This window comes from Phocoena phocoena, chromosome 8 (genome assembly GCF_963924675.1).
Source record: "Phocoena phocoena chromosome 8, mPhoPho1.1, whole genome shotgun sequence".
NCBI classification, from domain to species: Eukaryota; Metazoa; Chordata; class Mammalia; order Artiodactyla; family Phocoenidae; genus Phocoena; species Phocoena phocoena.
In genome coordinates, this window is record NC_089226.1 from 103,504,382 (window position 1) to 103,521,841 (window position 17,460).

At 51.9% G+C, this 17,460-nt stretch overlaps 1 protein-coding gene and 1 non-coding gene across 4 annotated transcripts; one reads left to right on the forward strand and one right to left on the reverse strand.

Moving 5' to 3' along the window:
* Positions 1-5,801: 5,801 nt before the first annotated feature.
* On the reverse strand, positions 5,802-5,908 carry LOC136127724 (U6 spliceosomal RNA). The gene has a single exon (XR_010656177.1). It is a non-coding gene; the product is annotated as a U6 spliceosomal RNA (small nuclear RNA).
* A 2,972-nt stretch (positions 5,909-8,880) lies between these two features.
* TSGA10IP (testis specific 10 interacting protein) lies at positions 8,881-17,109 on the forward strand. 3 transcript variants are annotated; one of them, XM_065882707.1, is made up of 9 exons: positions 8,881-9,027; positions 9,910-10,043; positions 10,149-10,837; positions 11,007-11,154; positions 13,274-13,444; positions 15,965-16,064; positions 16,194-16,209; positions 16,254-16,401; positions 17,028-17,109. In XM_065882707.1, the coding sequence occupies exons 1-9, from the start codon at positions 8,881-8,883 to the stop codon at positions 17,107-17,109; spliced, it is 1,635 nt and encodes a 544-aa protein (XP_065738779.1). The 3 variants fall into 3 exon arrangements, with proteins under 3 accessions (XP_065738779.1, XP_065738780.1, XP_065738781.1); XM_065882708.1 differs by lacking the exon at positions 16,194-16,209 and having other exon boundaries at positions 16,277-16,401; XM_065882709.1 differs by lacking the exons at positions 9,910-10,043; positions 10,149-10,837 and having other exon boundaries at positions 11,051-11,154.
* Positions 17,110-17,460: the final 351 nt, after the last annotated feature.

A 17,460-nucleotide genomic window follows, 5' to 3' on the forward strand; every position in this document is an offset into this window, starting at 1 on the left:
ATGATGAATAAGTGAGACGTGACATATTAAGTGCTTAGTGCAGTGCCTAGCACATGGTAAGCACTCAATAAATGGTGCCTGTAATTGACACAGATGGAAATCAATGCCTGGAAGGCAGACTGGAAGGACATGCTCTTGACACACAAGAGTGGGGCGCTGTGGGGAGCAAGAATGGGATTGGGGATGGGCTGAAAGGGAAAGTCCATTTTATTTAATTAATGTATTTATTTTGACCACGCCTCGCGGCTTGCAGGATCTTAGTTCGCCGACCAGGGGTCGAACCTGTGTCCCGTGCAGTGGAAGTGCGGAGTCCTAACCACTGAACCGCCAAGGAATTCCCAAGCAAAGTCCATTTTAAAGGAAGGCTTTTGAGGACCCTGGTGGTGCCTGAAGTGCTCAAACCAAAGAGATGAACAGCTAAGTCTATGCACGCCATGTTTAAAGCAAAACCAAAAAATATTGTCAATTGTCATCTTCAGAATGGCCCAAACGAATTGATCCTCCTAGACAGTGTCCTATAAGGACAAGTAAGCAGTGGCCCTGCAGTGCTCTTGGGGTCATAGGTATTTCCTTCCTTCACTCACTCGACAAATATTTCCTGAGCACCTACTCTGTGCTAGGCACTGCTCTGGGCTCTGGGGAGAAGAGCACAAAAGAAAAAGGTCAACCTGCTCCGATGAACAAATGCGCAAACAACCAGTTTGGGTGGGGGGTGCCAGTGAGGCCAGTGTGTGGAAGTAGCAGCCAGCAGGTATGCGGGGACCCTGGCCATTGGAGTCCTCACCCTTCCTTGTTCCTGTGAGGGGCTGGGGTGCTGCCCTTTTTTCCAGCCACTGATTCTCTCCCACCCCTGCCCTGTGCCCAGGGTTGGTTTTACTTTCCCCTTCCCCTAAATTCTCTGAGTTTTGTTTCTGTCTGTGGGTTCCCCGCCCCCGCGCACCACCTTTGTCTGGAGTTACATCTGAAGTAGCAGGGAAGCCAAACAGTTTCGGGGCGGGGGACAAAGGGTGAGGTAGGGGCCGGGGCCTGCATTGCTCCTCCAAAGGCCCCACTTCATCACTTACCTGGTCCCATCTCCCCATCAGGATCCACCTCCCTACCATATTCCAGGGAGCAGAGCCCTCGCCCCCACCAAGGAATCTGGGCTCTGGGCTATACTCTTTGTATGTATTTTGGTTCTAGCACCACCCCTTACCAGCCTTGTGGCTTTGAGCAGATAACCCCACCTCTCTGTGCCTCAGTTTCCTTAGTATAAAATGGGCCTCATAAAAGCGTTGTTAACAGAGATATTTATAGAGATCTGCTGACCACCTGCTTAGTGCCAGGCTGTGCTAGGTGCTGGCCTTAAGCTGTGAGCAAACCCAGTTCCTGGTCCCCGTGTACCTGACCCAGTGGAGGCGCGGAGTCCTAACCACTGGACCGCCAGGGAATTCCCTTAACCAGTTTTAAGTGAACAGTTCAGTGGCATTAAGTACCGTCACATTTTGCAACTATCACCATTCTCCATCTCCAGAATTTATTTCATCATCCCAGACTGAAACTCTATTCTCATTGAACACCAACTCCCCATTCCCCACTTCCCACAGCCCCTGGTAACCACTGTGCTACTTCCTGTCTCTATGTCATCGACTATTCTAGGCATCGCATATAAGTGGAATCATACAATATTTATCCGTATGTGTCTGGTTTATTTCACTTAGCATAAAGTCTTCAAGGTTCATCCATGTTGTAGCATGTGTTAGAATTTCTTTTTAAGGTTGAATACTAGTCTATTAATGTATATACCATATTTTGTTGATTCATTCATCCCTCCATGGACATTTGGGTTGTTTCCTACTTTTTTTTTTTTTTTTTTTTTTTCCGTACGCGGACGTCTCACTGCTGTGGCCTCTCCCGTTGCGGAGCACAGGCTCCGGACGTGCAGGCTCAGTGACCATGGCTTACGGGCTCAGCCACTCCGTGGCATGTGGGATCTTCCCGGACCGGGGCACGAACCCGTGTCCCCTGCATCAGCAGGCGGACTCTCAACCACTGCGCCACCAGCGAAGCCCCTTGCTTGTCTTTTGAATATATCCTGGGCAAATAAGTTTGACTAACACTGCCTGGGAGAGAGGTGAATTTAGTTCATTCACCCAACAAATATTTATTGAGCACTTTGGTTGTACCAGACCCTGACAGGGGCTGGGACACAGTAGGGGCTTCATGGAAACTCTGATGAAGTTTTGTAGATGATGCTGGACACAGGCAGTATTTCTCATCGGGGGAACAACTCAGATGTCTCCACTTGTGGAAAGAAAGTTACACACTGTACAGATCGAGGCCCCAGGAGGGAGGGATATTCGTCCATGCTGCCCACTGCCCACCTGTGAATGGCTGCAGAAAAGAAGAAATTAACACGTCCCCTCCCCGATGCTGGCCAAGCCACGCAAAGCTAATAGCCTTTTTACTTTACTTCCTCACTTGCTCCCCATCTCTGTTCTATAAAAGAAACTGGCATCCAGACCCCGATAAGATGGTTTTTTGGGCACACTAGCCCGCCATCTTCTCGGTCTGCCAGCGTTGTGAATAAAGCCACTACTCCTTGCCTCAAAGAAAAAAAAAAACAAACCAACAACAACCTAAATCAGGGACTTCCCCGGTGGTTCAGTGGTTAAGACTTTGCCTTCCAATGCAGGGGGTGTGGGTTCGATCCCTGGTCAGGGAGCTAAGATCCCACATGCCTCGCAGCCAAAAACAAACAAACAACACCCCCCCCCATAAAACAGAAGCAATATTGTAACAAATTCAATAAAGACTTTTAAAAAAATGGTCCACATCAAAAAAAATCTTAAAAAAAAAAAAAAGCCCTGAATCAGCCCCCATCACTTCCTCCCCTCAAAATCTTCTACTGTGAGGCTACTGTGACAATGCAAGATGCGTGGGATATAATAAAGGATAATTTGTCTCCCAATGTCTCTCTAAAATTCCAAAGGAAACTTGTCTCTATGCCCTCAGATGAAGTCGTGACTTTCTGTGCCATGTTTCTCCACAGTGCTGGCCAGTTCCCACCGTGGCTCCGCAGCCTTTCTGGAAGTCTCCTGTACCCTTGACCCACTGGGCTGCCACGACTTCAGGGAGCCCATCTCAAGCTCTCCAGGCAGCTTTCTTGAAACACCTCTCCCCAGATTTGGGATTAGAAGGCAGACCCCAGCCCTAGTCCCTGAGGGGAGTGTTGGGACTCCCTTTCTAAATCAATCTCATCACAAAATTCTCCTTCCAGAATCCACCCTCCCAACCCTTTATAATCTTCAAGTAGACCGGGGGTTTCACGTGACAAAATGGGTCTTCTAACATCCCCTCACACTTTCCATCATGCTTAGGACCAATCCCAAGACCTTCCCGTGGCCACTGGGCCACATGACCCGACTTCCGAGCCCCCAGAGAATTTAAAATGCCATAATATCAAAGAATATTACAGAAAATGACACAGCAGTGTAAAGCAGCTATACTCCAATTTAAAAAGAAAGAATGTTACAAATAATTGTATGTCACCAAAAATAAAAACTTAATCAAAGTGAAGGCCTTTTCAGAAAAGTGTGAAATGCCAAAATTGGTACAAAACTATCAAAAACTTCAATAGATCAATAACCAGTAAAGAAGATTATAATCTAAGACTCCAGTGCCAAAGGGTCCCGGTGGAGCCCACCAGACTTTCAAGGAACAGAGAGATGGTCCTTATCTTATACCAGTTGCTCCAGAAAACAGAGAATGAGAAAAGGCTGCCCACTTCCTCAGGTGACTCCCAAACCAGAAAAGAACAGTATCAGAAAAGGAAAAGTGTAGAGCATTTCACTCTGAACACAGATGTTAAATTATGATCTAATAGCATAAAATAGAGAAGAATGCCCCACCTAGGGGTAGGGAAAGGACTTCTTAAGACATCCAGAATGCAAACCCTCATTCAAAACATTTATGGATCTGAGAACATCAAAATTAAGTATTTCGGGCTTCCCTGGTGGCGCAGTGGTTGAGAGTCCGCCTACTGATGCAGGGGACGCGGGTTTGTGCCCCGGTCCGGGAAGATCCCACATGCCACGGAGTGGCTGGGCCCGTGAGCCATGGCCGCTGAGCCTGCGCGTCCGGAGCCTGTGCTCCGCAACGGGAGAGGCCACAGCAGTGAGAGGCCCGCGTACCGCAAAAAAAACAAAAACAAAAGCAAACAAACAAAAAAAATTAAGTATTTCTGTTCCATAAAGGCCATCAGAGATAATGTTGATGGATAGCTGGTTGCAACCTAGTGAATGAAGAACTCCTGCAAGTTAATAAGAAAAAGCCAAGAAACACAATAGAGAAATGGCCATGAACAGAAACAAGTACCCCTGAACTGAACTGAACTGGCCCAAAGGCAAAAAATTAATGAAGATGAGGTCAAAGAAGTAATCAGCACAATTCAGTTAAAATTACAATGAGATACCATTTTTTTAAAATTTATTTTTTCGTTCATTTTATATATACATATATGTATTTTTCTTTTGGCCGCACCTCTTGGCATGCGGAATCTTAGTTCCCTGAGCAGGGATCGAAGCCGTGCCCCCTGCATTGGGAGCACGGAATCTTAGTCACTGGACCTCCAGGGAAGTCACTAAAATTTATTTTTTTATTGAAGTGTAGTTGATTTACAATGTTGTGTTAATTTCTGCTGTACAGCAAAGTGACACAGTTTTACACATATATACTTTAAAACATATATTTATTTATTTATTTGGCTGCATCAGTCCTGGTTGTGGCACACAGAATCTTCGTTGCAGCGTGCAGGATCTGTTGTTAGGGCGCGCGGGCTTCTCTCTAGTTGTGGCGCACAGGCTCAGTTGCCCCATGGCACGTGAGATCTTAGTTCCCCCACCAGGGATTGAACCCGCATCCCCTGCATTGGAAGGCAGATTCTTAACCACTAGACCACCAGGGAAGTCCCATATATGCATTCTTTCTTGTATTCTTTTCCATTATGGTTTATCCCAGGGAGATACCCTTTTATAACCATCAGGTGAGTAAAAATTCATAAGGTGAGTACTGATGTTTGGTGAGGGTGTGGGCCGACATAACCCCTTATCGCTTTTGCAGGCATATAAACTGGTACAACTTTTTCAAGCAATCTAAAAAGAGATGTACATTTGTTTCAAGATCCCACACTCTCAATCCTTGGTAAATAAGCCCCAGAAATTCTCGTGCAGATGTACAAAGAGGCATATAGCAGGGCGTTGACTGCAGTGTCCTGTGTGGAAACAGGAGTTGGGGGCAACGTTGGCATCCAACCTCAGGGGAATGCATAGTAAAGCGTAATGGAAGCAAACTACAGAACTTTAGGCAACAGTCAGAAACAACAGACAGCTTCTCAAAACGTGGCGTTCAGAGAGAAGAGTCAGGAACAAAAATGAGGTCAACAGCATAATACATTTACATAAACTGAAACCACCAATGCATAAACATGATATTAGATACTTCACAGATCCATTCATATTTAAGTGAGATGGGAATGAAGAGCAAAGATAAAGGAGAAAAAATGCTAAACCAAAACAAGAGATTGACCTTGTATCCATTGGTGATTCTCATACACTGTGAAATAAGGAACATAATCAACTCAGCGCCCTGTGCCCGAGGACCAGAAGAGAAATGTGCAAAGGACGCGAACAGGGAATTCACAGAGGAAGCACGAATGGCCCATAAAGATAGGAAAATATACGAACCTCACAAATAATGAAGAGAATGCAAGTTATAGCAACGAGTTTGTAGTTTTTCACCTATGAGATTAACAAAGTTTTTTTTTTAATATGGTACGCTTCGCAAATTTCCATGTCATCCTCGTACAGGGTCCACGCTGATCTTCTCCGTGTCGTTCCAATTTTAGTATATGTGCTGCTGAAGTGAGCACAGCAAAGATTTCTTTAAATTATACTATGTTTTGCTGGCGAGGGTGTAAACACTGTGGATTGAAATCTACGTTGATTGAGCATTTGGGGACAGTGATGAAGCGTTATCAAAATTAAAATGCTGACAGCCAGCAAGTTTGCTTAAAGGAACTTATCTTGCAGAAATACCTCATGTGCAAAGGCGCATTTCCAAGGATGTCACTGCTGCAACATCTGTCCCAGGGAAGCTAGCAGAAGCTGTGCGCGTGTCTGACAGGAGGAGGTGAGTTTAGTACATCATGTCAGACATATGGTGACAACCAGTGTGAAGGCTGAGGTAGCTCTGCATGTACTGACATGGAAAGATAAGCATAATATACTATTAAGCAAAAATGTATGATGTCACTTTTGTTGAGAAATTACACACACACACATGCAAAATCACAAGACATTAAAAAGGTCCACGGTTTCAGGTCTCTTTTGGCATCGAAGGCCAAGCATAAGTCAATAGTTCAAGGGCTCCCGTGTTCCGAAGCAGGTGCTTGTGGTGGGACCTGCAGGTAGATGGGGCAGATGGATCACACAGGACCTAGTAGGCCACGGTAAGGACTTCAGCTTTTACTTCTCAAGAGGTGGGATCCCGGGAATTCCTTGGCAGTCCAGTGGTTGGGAGTCGGTGTTTCCACTGCAGGGGGCCTGGGTTCCATCCCTGGTTGAACTAAGATCCCGCAAGACTGCGGCGCAGCCAAAAAGAGAGGGGGTGGGAATCCATTGGAGCGTTTTAAACAAAGGCAGGACAGGCTCCGGTCTTAACAGGATCACTCTGGCCGCTGAGTAGAGAACAGGCTTGGGGCAAGAGCAGAAGCTGGGCGCAGGGGCTACTGCAGTGGTCCGGATGAGAAGGGGTGGAGGCTTGGGGGAGCGTGCTAATGGTGGTGGAGGGGAGAAGTGGCTGGATTCTGTGTGCATTCTGAAGGCGGCAGCAGCAGGGTTTGCTAGTGCTTGGGGTGTGGAGTGTGAAGGAAAGAGAGGAGTCCACAGTGACGCCAGAATTTTGGTGTGAGCAGCAGCAGGAAGGATGGATGTGGCCTTGACTGAGATGGGGCAGATGGAAAGTCTGAATTTCAACATGTCAAATTAACCAATATGCTTATTCATCGTCCAAGTGGAGTTGTCGAATGGGCCGTTGGATATGAGTCTGGACTTTGCGGGAGAGGTCAGTGCTGAGATATGTAAACTCGGGGCAGACCTGGAAGGTGATAGATGGCTTTTAAGGCCAGCAGACTGGAGGAGCTCACTTGAGGAGTGAGTGTGGCTGGAAAGGTCTGTAGACACCTCGTGAAAATATTTACCTGAGGAACCCAGACCCGTCCTCTGCCAAGGAAGGAAGTAGCCCAGAATTTGTCCAAAAAATCAATTCGGTGGGGGTCTGGAGGGGACTGGCTCTCTGAAAATGGAGCAGCCCACACACTTGCCCTCCACCTGGGGTCCCACGGGTGACATTCAGCAGAGGAGGTGGATGGGCGGGGCTGGCAGCCCACCAGAAAGAGCAGAGCTGACCTATTTTGAATGGAAAAGATCTTCCCCTGGAGCATTCTTTAGGTTGTTCAGTGAAATGTGCTCATTGCAGAAGTACTACTGGGATGGAGTCTGCAAGCAGACAGGGGTCCACAGCAACAAAGCTCTGAGCAAAACATGCCCGTAGGGCATCTGCTGGGATTTACTTCCACGGGCAGTCTCACCGGGGCCGCACTGTTGCCTGATTAATAACTCTTACCTGGCAGTTGTGACGAGCTGTGGAAATGTTCCATGATGCATGTGTGTATATATTAACTGATTTAATCCTTGCCACAGCCCTAGAAGGTAGACACTATTATAACCAGCCCCATGTTGTCCATGAGGAAACAGAGAAGGTACGTGACACGTGGAGGGGCTGGGATCTCAACGCCCGTGCTTCCTCTGTTTTTTGGTGTGTTTTTTTTGGCCATGCACTGCAGCTTGCGGGATCTTAGTTCCCCCAGCAGGGGTCAAACCCGTGCCCCTGCAGTGGAAGTGCGGAGTCCTAACCACTGGATCACGGGGAAGTCCCTTTCCTCTGTACTCTGCTGCCTACCAATAGTCATCAGTGATTTTTAGCAGTTTTAACCAACATTTACCAAGTGTGTTGCCTTTGTGATTTCATTGAATCCTTGCAACAAACCTACGGGATGGGCCTCTGATTCCAGTTTGGCAGAGGGGAGAAGTGACTTGCCCAAGGTCACAGAGCCGGTGAGAGGCTAAGCCAGGCTACTCCATCTCCAGGGCCTCAGCTCGGCCCCATGTCCCTATACTGCTGGTCATAGTGGTCAGCTCCCGGCATCTCACGGGGATTTACCATGTCAAGGCTTTTTGGCGATGCTTAGAAGTTTGGAATGAGAGCTGCATGTTCTCCCTCCAGAGCCTCCTCAGTGCTCTGGTTTGCCTGCTGCCTTGTTCCTGGACGTGGTATTCAACTTCCTGGCCTTTCCTGTCCTGTCAGGGCCTCGGAGGGTAAGTGGTTTGAACAAGATCTTGTTGTGAGGGTTCAGTTTGCCCCTTACATGGCCTCAGCAGGGGCTGAGGGGCAGCAAGGAGGCAGGCAGAGGGAGAGGGACATGGCAGGCGCCATCTGCCATCTTCATAGGGTGTGAGGACCCTTTGGGATGGAGAGTCCTGAGACCCCTTTGATAGATAGATGGTGAAACAGGCTGAGCAAGGGCAGGGGGGCATTGTACTAGGTCAACGGAGAGTCCTGCAGAGTCAGGAGCGGAGGCAGGCCTTGGCCCTGGATCTCTGGACTCCGAGGCCTGGACTCTTTCTCAGCATCCTGCCCAACTCTCCCCTCCGGAAGGGAGTAGGACTTATATATACCCTTCCTGGCCTGCTTTTGCCAGAGCCCTTGAGACTGGCTGAGGACTGGTTGCCATAGAGACGGTCAGACAGTTCCAAGGTTGGCAGATGTGGGGCGGGGCGGGGGATGGGACAAGACACCAACATGCTAAATGCCCACAAACAGTTGGTAAGGACCGCATTGCGGAGACCAGGGCAAGACACACCACAGCAGGCTCCAGGGACAGTCACATGTCTGCTCAAGCTTCTCTCAAGCATCCCCCAAGCTGAGCAGGTGAGGGGGGCCCCTTGGGGGGATAGCCAACCGCCCAGAGGCAGGTTGGATCTCTGGGGTGGGGAGGCTAGGGCTGAGGGAGGCCCTTGAGAAGCCACGAGACTGGAGCTGAGGCCCAGGTGAGAGTCAGGGAGGCCCCAGGCGGGCAGGGACTACAGGGAGGCCTGCAGGATGTCGGGTGAAGACAAGGATGATGCCCAGGGATGACTCCCAGGCTTCTGATGGAGCAACTTCAGCAACACTGCGGGAGGATCAGGATTTTGGGAAAGACAATGAGTTTTTCCCACTTTGGCTTAGTAAGTCCAGGGCCCTGTGGGGCATTCAGAAGAGCTATCCGGAGCCCAGAGGCAGTACAGTGCAATGGTGACAAATCTGGGCTCTGGGGACAGACTCAACACACTCAGGTCCTGGCTTCACTTACCGGCTGTGTGACCTTAGCCAAGTGATTTCACCTCTCTGAGTCCCAGTGTTCTCATCTGCATGACAGGGGTGATAGCGAATATCTACCTCATGGATCCTTGGGAAGGTTAAACGAGTTAATACTTGAAAGTCCTGAGCACCCAGTAGGTGCTCAGTAAATAGCAGTTGTTGCTATTTTAATATTAATAATGCAGGTCATGATCAGTCAGTTTCAGTGGTAACAAGGGCCCAGAGGGGCCAGACTGACAGAAAAGGAGGGTCCTGGGACTTCCCTGGCGGTCCAGTGGTTAAGACTCCGAGCTTCCACTGCATGGAGTGTGGGTTCGATCCCTGGTCAGGGAACTAAGATCCCACATGCCAGTGTGGCACAGCCATAAAACAAACAAACAAACAAACAAAAGAACAGGAGGGTCCCCTGGGGGAGCTGCTCAGAGCTGGGCCTCCTCTCCTGTCTTTGCCCAGAGGAGTCTTGGGAGCAGTGATGGTGTAATTCAGGGCCAGCAGCAGAGGTCTGTGAGCGCAGGGCAGATGGCAAAGAAGGACCGGAGGCCCAGGGACCGGAACAAGAAGGGGCAAGGCTCTGCTGAGGCTGAGGAGTAAGCAGCTGCGGAGGGGCCGGGGGGGGGGGTGCTGGGTGCCAGGCCCCAGTTGGGGCCAGCGCACAGACCCTGACCCCTGCCCCTTGCCCTCTTCCTCCTCAGTCTGGTCCCCTCTCCTCCTCGGAAACCCTCCTTCCCCTTCCAGTGGGTCTGGGAGAGCTTCACCACAGATGGCCGGGCTCCGCTTCAGCCGGGCTCCGCCTCGGCCCCTGGCCACCAAGCCCTGCCCTTGCCCCCAGCGGTCCATCGGCACAAGTCCAGGCGCAAGTCCACGGCCAACAACCTGGAGGGCCGTGGCTCCTGCTGGAAGACAGAGGTGCCAGATCTGGAGAGGAGACAGCAGCTCAGGGCCTGTAGATGCATCCCCATCCCTCCTGGCAAAGTGGGGAGCCAAGAGCCGGAGCTGCCTGGGAAGAGCTCAGGATCGGGGCCGGAGGCCGAGCCAGAAGGCCTGGGCGCTGAGGTGGCCGAGAGGGCTCTGAGCCCCGGGGAACTGCCCCAGCTCCCCAGAAGGGGGTCGATCTTGGAGGAGGAGCCATTTGCAGAGGCCACAGACGAGGCCGAGGAGGGGGAGCACAGGGTCCCCCAGAGGAGGAGGGCTAGTTCTCCAAGAAAGGGGCGGAATTCTGGCAAGGAGGCCTGGGACGAGAGTGAACTGCGGAGCCAGGGGAATGGCTCTGGCTCCAACAACCTCCGAGGACCACAGAGGAGGAGGCCAAGGGCCAGGGAGCTGGAGGGGCCGAGGAACCTGGAGGAGCTGCGGAGACAGCTGCAGCAGGACTTGGACTGTGGTGAGCGTGGGGCTCAGGGCCCGGGTTCCCCCACGAAGCCGCACAGTGCGGAGAGGGGCTGGAGCCAGCCACCTGGCTGGGCTGGGCTGGGCTGCGCTCCAGGTGCGGGGAGGGATTGCCCAAGGGGCCAGGAGAGACGGCAGTGCCTGATTTGTCCCTCTGTGCACAGGTCCCGAAAAGCTGCCCTGGGAGCCATCGCGGGCTGCTGTTCAGGCCTCCCGCTGGAACAGGAAGGCCCATGCCTTGGGAGCTGATGAGACTTGCCTGTTTGCAAACTTCCCTAACCGCACCTTCCACAAACGACAGGAGGCCACCAGGTGAGGTGGAGATGAAGAAGGGTGGGAGCGAAGCACAGGGACTAGAGAAGGAGCTAGTTCTTCAGGAGACAGTCACTCATCCTCTCATTCATTCCTTCATTTATCCATTCACCAGTCTTTCTGATCATCCAATCATCTGTCCATCCATCCACCATCCACCATCCATCCATCCATCCATCCACCATCCATGCATACATCTGTCTGCTTGGCCAACTGTTTATTGACACAAGCCAGTTTTCATTCACTTCCCATCTTCTATCCATTCATTAATTTATTAGCTAAGTGATTAATGTGACATATATCAGGTATCTGCTCATGGGTCCTCAGGATATAAAGGTAAAAAGACTTGGTTTCAGCCCTAAGAAGCTCAAGGTCGGCTGGAAAAGGAGACAGATGGGCAAAACAGCGACAATGGCAGAAGAGTTAGATCATTACTATACTTAGGGCTTGAACGAGAGACAGTGGGAGCAGAGGGGAAGCCAGATGGGGGCTGTTGACAGTGTCTAAGTGAGGGTTGATGAGGGTTTGGACCAGGTGGCCATGTGAGTAAAGAGAGGGGGATTTATTTAAAAGATATTTGGAGGCTGGCTCAGTGGGCCTCGGTGACAAGTTAGAAGTGGTAGGTGAGAATCCATTCAGCATCCTGATAGCACCCTTCAAGTCTTATCCTGTTATCCTTCCTTGAGACCTTTCCATGCTTCCCAGTGTCCTTAGGACAAAGCCCAGATTCCTTGGTAAGGTGTGGGGCTGTCTGTCCATCCCTCTGTACAGATTGAGGGCTCCTCCACGGACAGTGTCAGCTCTTTTTTTTTTTAATATTTATTTTATTTATTTATTATGTTTTTGGCTGCATTGGGTCTTAGTTGCGGCATGTGGGATCTTCTGTTGTGGCGCGTGGGCTGCTCTCTAGTTGCGGTGTGAGGGTTTTCTCTCTCTAGTTGTGGCGTGCTGGCTCCAGAGAGTGTGGGCTCTGTAGTTTGTGGCACGCAGGCTCTCTAGTTGAGGCGCCTGGCCTCAGTAGTTGTGGCACGTGGGCTTAGTTGCCCCGCAGCATGTGGGATCTTAGTTCCCCAACCAGGGATCTAACCCGCATCCCCTGCATTGGAAGGCAGATTCTTTATCACTGGACCACCAGGGAAGTCCTGGTGCCAGATCTTTTTGATCACAGCCCCCGTCTGGCACCCTAAAAGGACCTGGCACATAGCTGGTGCTCAATAAACATGTGCTGAGTGTATGTCTGCGTATCTGTCCATCTTTCTATCTGACCATGATTCAGTTGTGCATGAACTCATCAATACTGAGTTTCTGTCTGTGTTAGGCACTGTGCTAGGTGCTGGGGATACACTGATGGTGAAGAGGACAGACGAAGAATCCTGCTCTCATGAGGCTCACATTCTACTTGGGAAGGAGGTTAATTGATAAAGAAATGAACAAAATGTATAGCTAGAGATAGAAAGTCCCTGGGAGGTAGATGGGGTGCTGAGGTCTCATTTCCTCTGACCTTTGAGCAAAGACCTGATTGACCAGAGGAACCGACCATCACATCTGGGGGAAGAATGTTCTAGGTGGATCTAGGTGCTGTCTATTCAACCGTCCACACCATCCATCCATCCTTTCATCCTTTCATCCACCCACTGATCACCATTTGTTTCTTTTTCCCATCCATTCATCCGTCTGTCCCTCAAACCCGTAGGCATTACCCTAGCTCCTACCAGATATAGGGGTCAGAGAGAAAAAAAGATCTGGGCCCTCCCCTCAAGGAGAGCTACTTTGCAAGGGGAAGTTGGCAATACAGGTGAGGTCATGGGTGTGTGTGCTGAGCTCCACAAGGCTAAGGACTGTCCGAGTTGGGGTATACCCCTGGCTGGAGTAGGCAGGAGGCTTCCAGGAAGCGTAGGGAAAGACCTTGAGCTAGGCCTGAGGGCTGAGCCCCCAGAGTCAGCCTGCATCCTGTCCAAGGTCCACAACAAACCCCATTCCCCAGGCCCCTGGATCTCTGGGCTGCAGCAGTCCCTCCCTCCAGGCCCGCATACGCCCCTACCTGCCCCTGGCCCTCCATGAGGCTCCTGGTTCCCTGCAGACTTCTCCCACCCCTCTGCCTTTCCTCTCCCCACCCAAGAAACCGGCTGCGGGCCTGGGAGCAGCAGCAGCAGGAGAAGCGGCAGCAGGCCGAGCTGCGGCGGACCCGGGAGCAGCGGCTACAGCAGCGGCTGGCTCACTGCCTGGCAGCCTACGTACCCAGAGGGAGCCGGGGGCCGGGGGCCGCCCAGCGCAAGCTGGAGGAGCTAAGGTAGGCCGGGGCTGCGGGGGGCCTGGAGGGGAGAGGGCAGGGAGGTGGTGCTGGGTGTCAGACCAAAGGACCAAGGGGAACCTGCCCTCACCTTCCCACGGGCTGAGCTTCCAGCGACAGCCTCCCCGCCAGGTAGGCAGGTCGGGCCGCTTTACAGATGAAGACACTGAGGCCTGGGAGGAGAAGGGGCTGGGCCAGGGTCACCTTGTTAATAATAACACTCCCTGCAGCTGTCGAAGGCTGAAGTTTAAAATGTTCTACTTGCATTATCACATTTTCAAATCTTGTTTTCTGATTTCAAATGCCAGGCATGCTTACTATAAAAATTCAAATATTGCAGAAATAGTTCATGGAGAATGTGTGAACAGTGCCTGTGATCCGGCTCCTGGAAACAGCCATTGTTCGTGGTCAGGGGGAGAGTCATCTGTTTCATTTGCTTCCTATATTTTGATCATAAAAAAGCAAATTCATATTTAAAAGCAAATCTTTCTTAGACTCATAAGAGGCGAGTGAAGTAGGTATCATCAGCGCTCCCATAATTTTACAGATGAGGAAAGTCAGGCTTCAAGAGCTTAAGTAATTTATCAAAGGTCACAACAGAGGGGCAAAGCTGGGATTCCAGCCCAGGCAGCCGTTCATCTGCCCTGCTATGCTGCCTCGGAGGGCTCAAATGCCCAATCTTCAGATAAAGTGCACCAGGATCTTCCCCCCAAAGCCCAAGCTAGGGAAGGAGATAACTCAAGTAAATACGATGACCGACGCCATTGACACTGCGGACCTACGGGGTGCAGCTGGCACCAAGGCAGCCCTTTCATCCAGGGAGAAGCGCTAGGGCAAGGTGAGTTGGGCGCTGCTGAGAGACTGCAGGGTTCCTGCCCTGCGATGGGGCCCCTGAGGACTCAGGGGGGCTCTGATCACCTACTCTTTGAGGCTCAGCCTTATCGCTCCCAACTTTACAGATGAGGAAACCAAGACTCGAGAGGTCGCGTGTACTTTAAAGGAATCCTTGGCCAGTGATCGGGGAGATGCCTTCTCCCTGCCGGACCTCAAGTTCATTGTTTTTTCATACGGCAGGAAGTGGAAGGCCAGACTCCAGTGGGAGATGTCAGTGAGAGGAGCGTTCCCAACGCACTCCTTTCATTTTCGACTTGGGAGAGGATATTTCCCACGGCGTGTCTCAGCCCTTCCAGCGCATGAACTTTGCTCTGAGCTTCATGGGAGGCTCTGCCCTTCCCAGGAGGGTGGGCACAAAAGATATCTCCCTGTGGTAGGGAAGCTCCGTACTTCACTTTTATTCTGAGACAGGGCTGACACCCACTGACATCACTTCCTTTCTCGCTTAGAGCTCCAAGACATGGGCTTCCTCTCAATTCTAACAGAAATAGCATCAAGAACCAAGCAGGAAAAATGTACACACCCTCACGGGCAAGACCAAGACTGAATGCAGCTCATGCCTCCCCCACTCCCCACTCCTTGTAACTGCTGTAAAATCCCCTCTTGAACAGTGAAGACTTCTCTTTGCAGTGACTTCTGTTCCTGGCCATGGTTTTCAAGTCCATCTTTTTCTCGAACGGAGGAAGTTTCCTTCTCTGGCACATAGCCAAGGGGCCTGGCCCAGCAAGCCAGTGTTTTCCACAGGGCTCAGCGCACTTGCCGGAAGTCCCAGCATGAGTTTTGGAGTCTTGTGTGCCTCTCCCCTCCCGTTCTGTCTGTGGGTGCTGCCACCACGCCCTTCGGCCTCTCTTGTGTGCTCTGCAGAAGGATGCCCGGTCCCGTGTGTGGTGTAGCCAGAGGGCCCCTCACTGCCAGGATGCACGGCTTGCGAGCAGACAGATTGCCGACAGGCGCACAGACTGGGTTTTTGTAAATGGGATTGTGCTTCTCCAGTGGAACCTAGATCTTTCTGGGATGTGTTCTTTCATTTGCAATACATTTCTTCAGTTCCTCTGTCCCATTTTCTAAACTATCGGCTTATAAGAACCACAGAGAATGCTGGCAAGCTTGTCCCATTCGGGCTATAGCACAGAGAAGAAAACTGAACCCAGAGCCCAGACTGGGATTTTGCCCAAAGCCACAGCCAACAGTCACAGCATCTCCTCACATGCAGAGTGTGAGAGGGTGCAGGGGTGGATGCAGAGAGGGGAGGGCTGTGCATGCAGATGTCCAGTTGCTCAGAAGTCAGTGCTGGCCCCTCTCCCTTGGTGACGGCTAGGAGGAGGGGCGAGCCTGGCACCGCCTGCAGACCTGGGTTCAGCGCTCAGTCCCTCACTTCCCAGCTGTGCAACCTTGGACAAGTCCCTTGACCCTCCTGCGCCTCAGGCGTGTCACGGGTAAAATGGGACAGATGATTCCCACCCCACTGACCTCAAGAGAAATCCAGGGCAAGGATGGAAATCAAATGGTTTTGTAAAGCTAAGGGCAGGAGGACAGAAACCGAAAGTTCTTAATGAGGACAAGTGGGCTCAGGAGGGGGCCGGCTCGTGTCCACAGTTAGCCGCCCAGAGGCCCGTCTCCCCGCAGGCGCCAGGAGCGACAGCGCTTTGCTGAGTACCAGGCAGAGTTGCAAGGTATCCAGCAGCGGGTGCAGGCCCGGCCCTACCTGTTCCAGCAGGCCATGCAGGTGAGGCTAGCACCTGGGCAAACATGTGACTCCCCAAGACCAGAGCTTCTCACTGGCCGAGTGGGTAGGGAGATGAGGTGGGAGTGGGCCCCCTTAGTTGGCAGCCCTGGGCTGCTGCCCATCTGGAAGCCCTGGGACCCCCTCGGTAAGCAGAGGCTCACTGTGCCCTCAGCAGCCCAGGTGAGAGAGGAACCCCGCTTCTCTCTCCTCAGGCCAATGCCCGGCTCACTGTGACCCGGCGCTTCTCCCAGGTGCTGTCGGCACTGGGACTGGACGAGGAGCGGCTGCTGGCTGAGGCAGGAAAGGGGGATACGGAGGGCACCCCCAGGAAACCCAGGTGAGGCCCAGCTGTGGGGAGGAAGGGCATGGTCACCAGCACTCTGCCCTGCAGGGCCTCATCCACCTGTCACCCTGCCCTGGGCAAAGGCCGAGGGGACTCCTTGAGCAGCCACATGGATCCACCGTGAATTCAGTCCTGCCCCGTCCACCCCCTGGCCTGGAGGACTCTGTCTAGCTTTCTCAGTCAGCAGGGCCTTCCCCAGGCGCTGTCCTCCATGTCACCCAAGGAAGGCGGGGCCAGGGTTATTTTCCCCACTTCCGATGAGGAAACTAAGGACCCCAGGGGTAGGGTCTTGCCCAAGGACACAGGAATGAATAAGCAGCAGAGCCTGTCTGGGAACCTGCAGCCACCTGAGTGGCCACACATCAAGCCCCCACTGTGGGCTGGTGCCACGCAGGTCACTCCCTCTACCCTTATGCTTTAGAACAACTTGGTGCAGAGCAGGGGTTATGAGGCTTGAGGAGGGGAAGTCACTTGCTCAGGGTCACACGGCATAGGAGCCAGATTTGAATCCACAACATCTGTGATGATGGCCTTTCCCCTTCTACAGCCCAGATCTCCTTGGTTATGGGGGTGGGGAGCTGCACAGCCCAATGGCCTCTATCTGTGTCTTTATCTTTAAGGAGCCACAGGTCAGTGGGAGTGAGAATGGAGCACTCTTCTCAAGAGTCCCCCAAAGAAAGAACCCACTGGCAGCCAGCCTGACAAGCACTCCGCCCCAAGCCCAGACCGAGAGTCCAGTCCCTGAGATAAAAATTAAATGCTTTGTGGAATATACAGTGTGGGATTTCTGGTGGTAGTGGAAAGAGGCTGCAGGTTGGGAGTAGGTGGTGGCAGGTGGGTATGCAGCGCTCTTGGCTTGTCCCCAGGACGAGGAACTCTGGCTGTTCTGGCTGCCCCCTCCCAGCACACACGGCTCTGCCTCTGGCCTGAGGACTGAGTGGGGCATCTCCAAGAGCGAGAGCTGCAACCCCTAAAAATGCTGGGTGCTGGAATTCAAGAGTGAATAGGACACAATGGCTTCCGCCTTTGGGAACTCCCAGTCCTGTGGGGGAA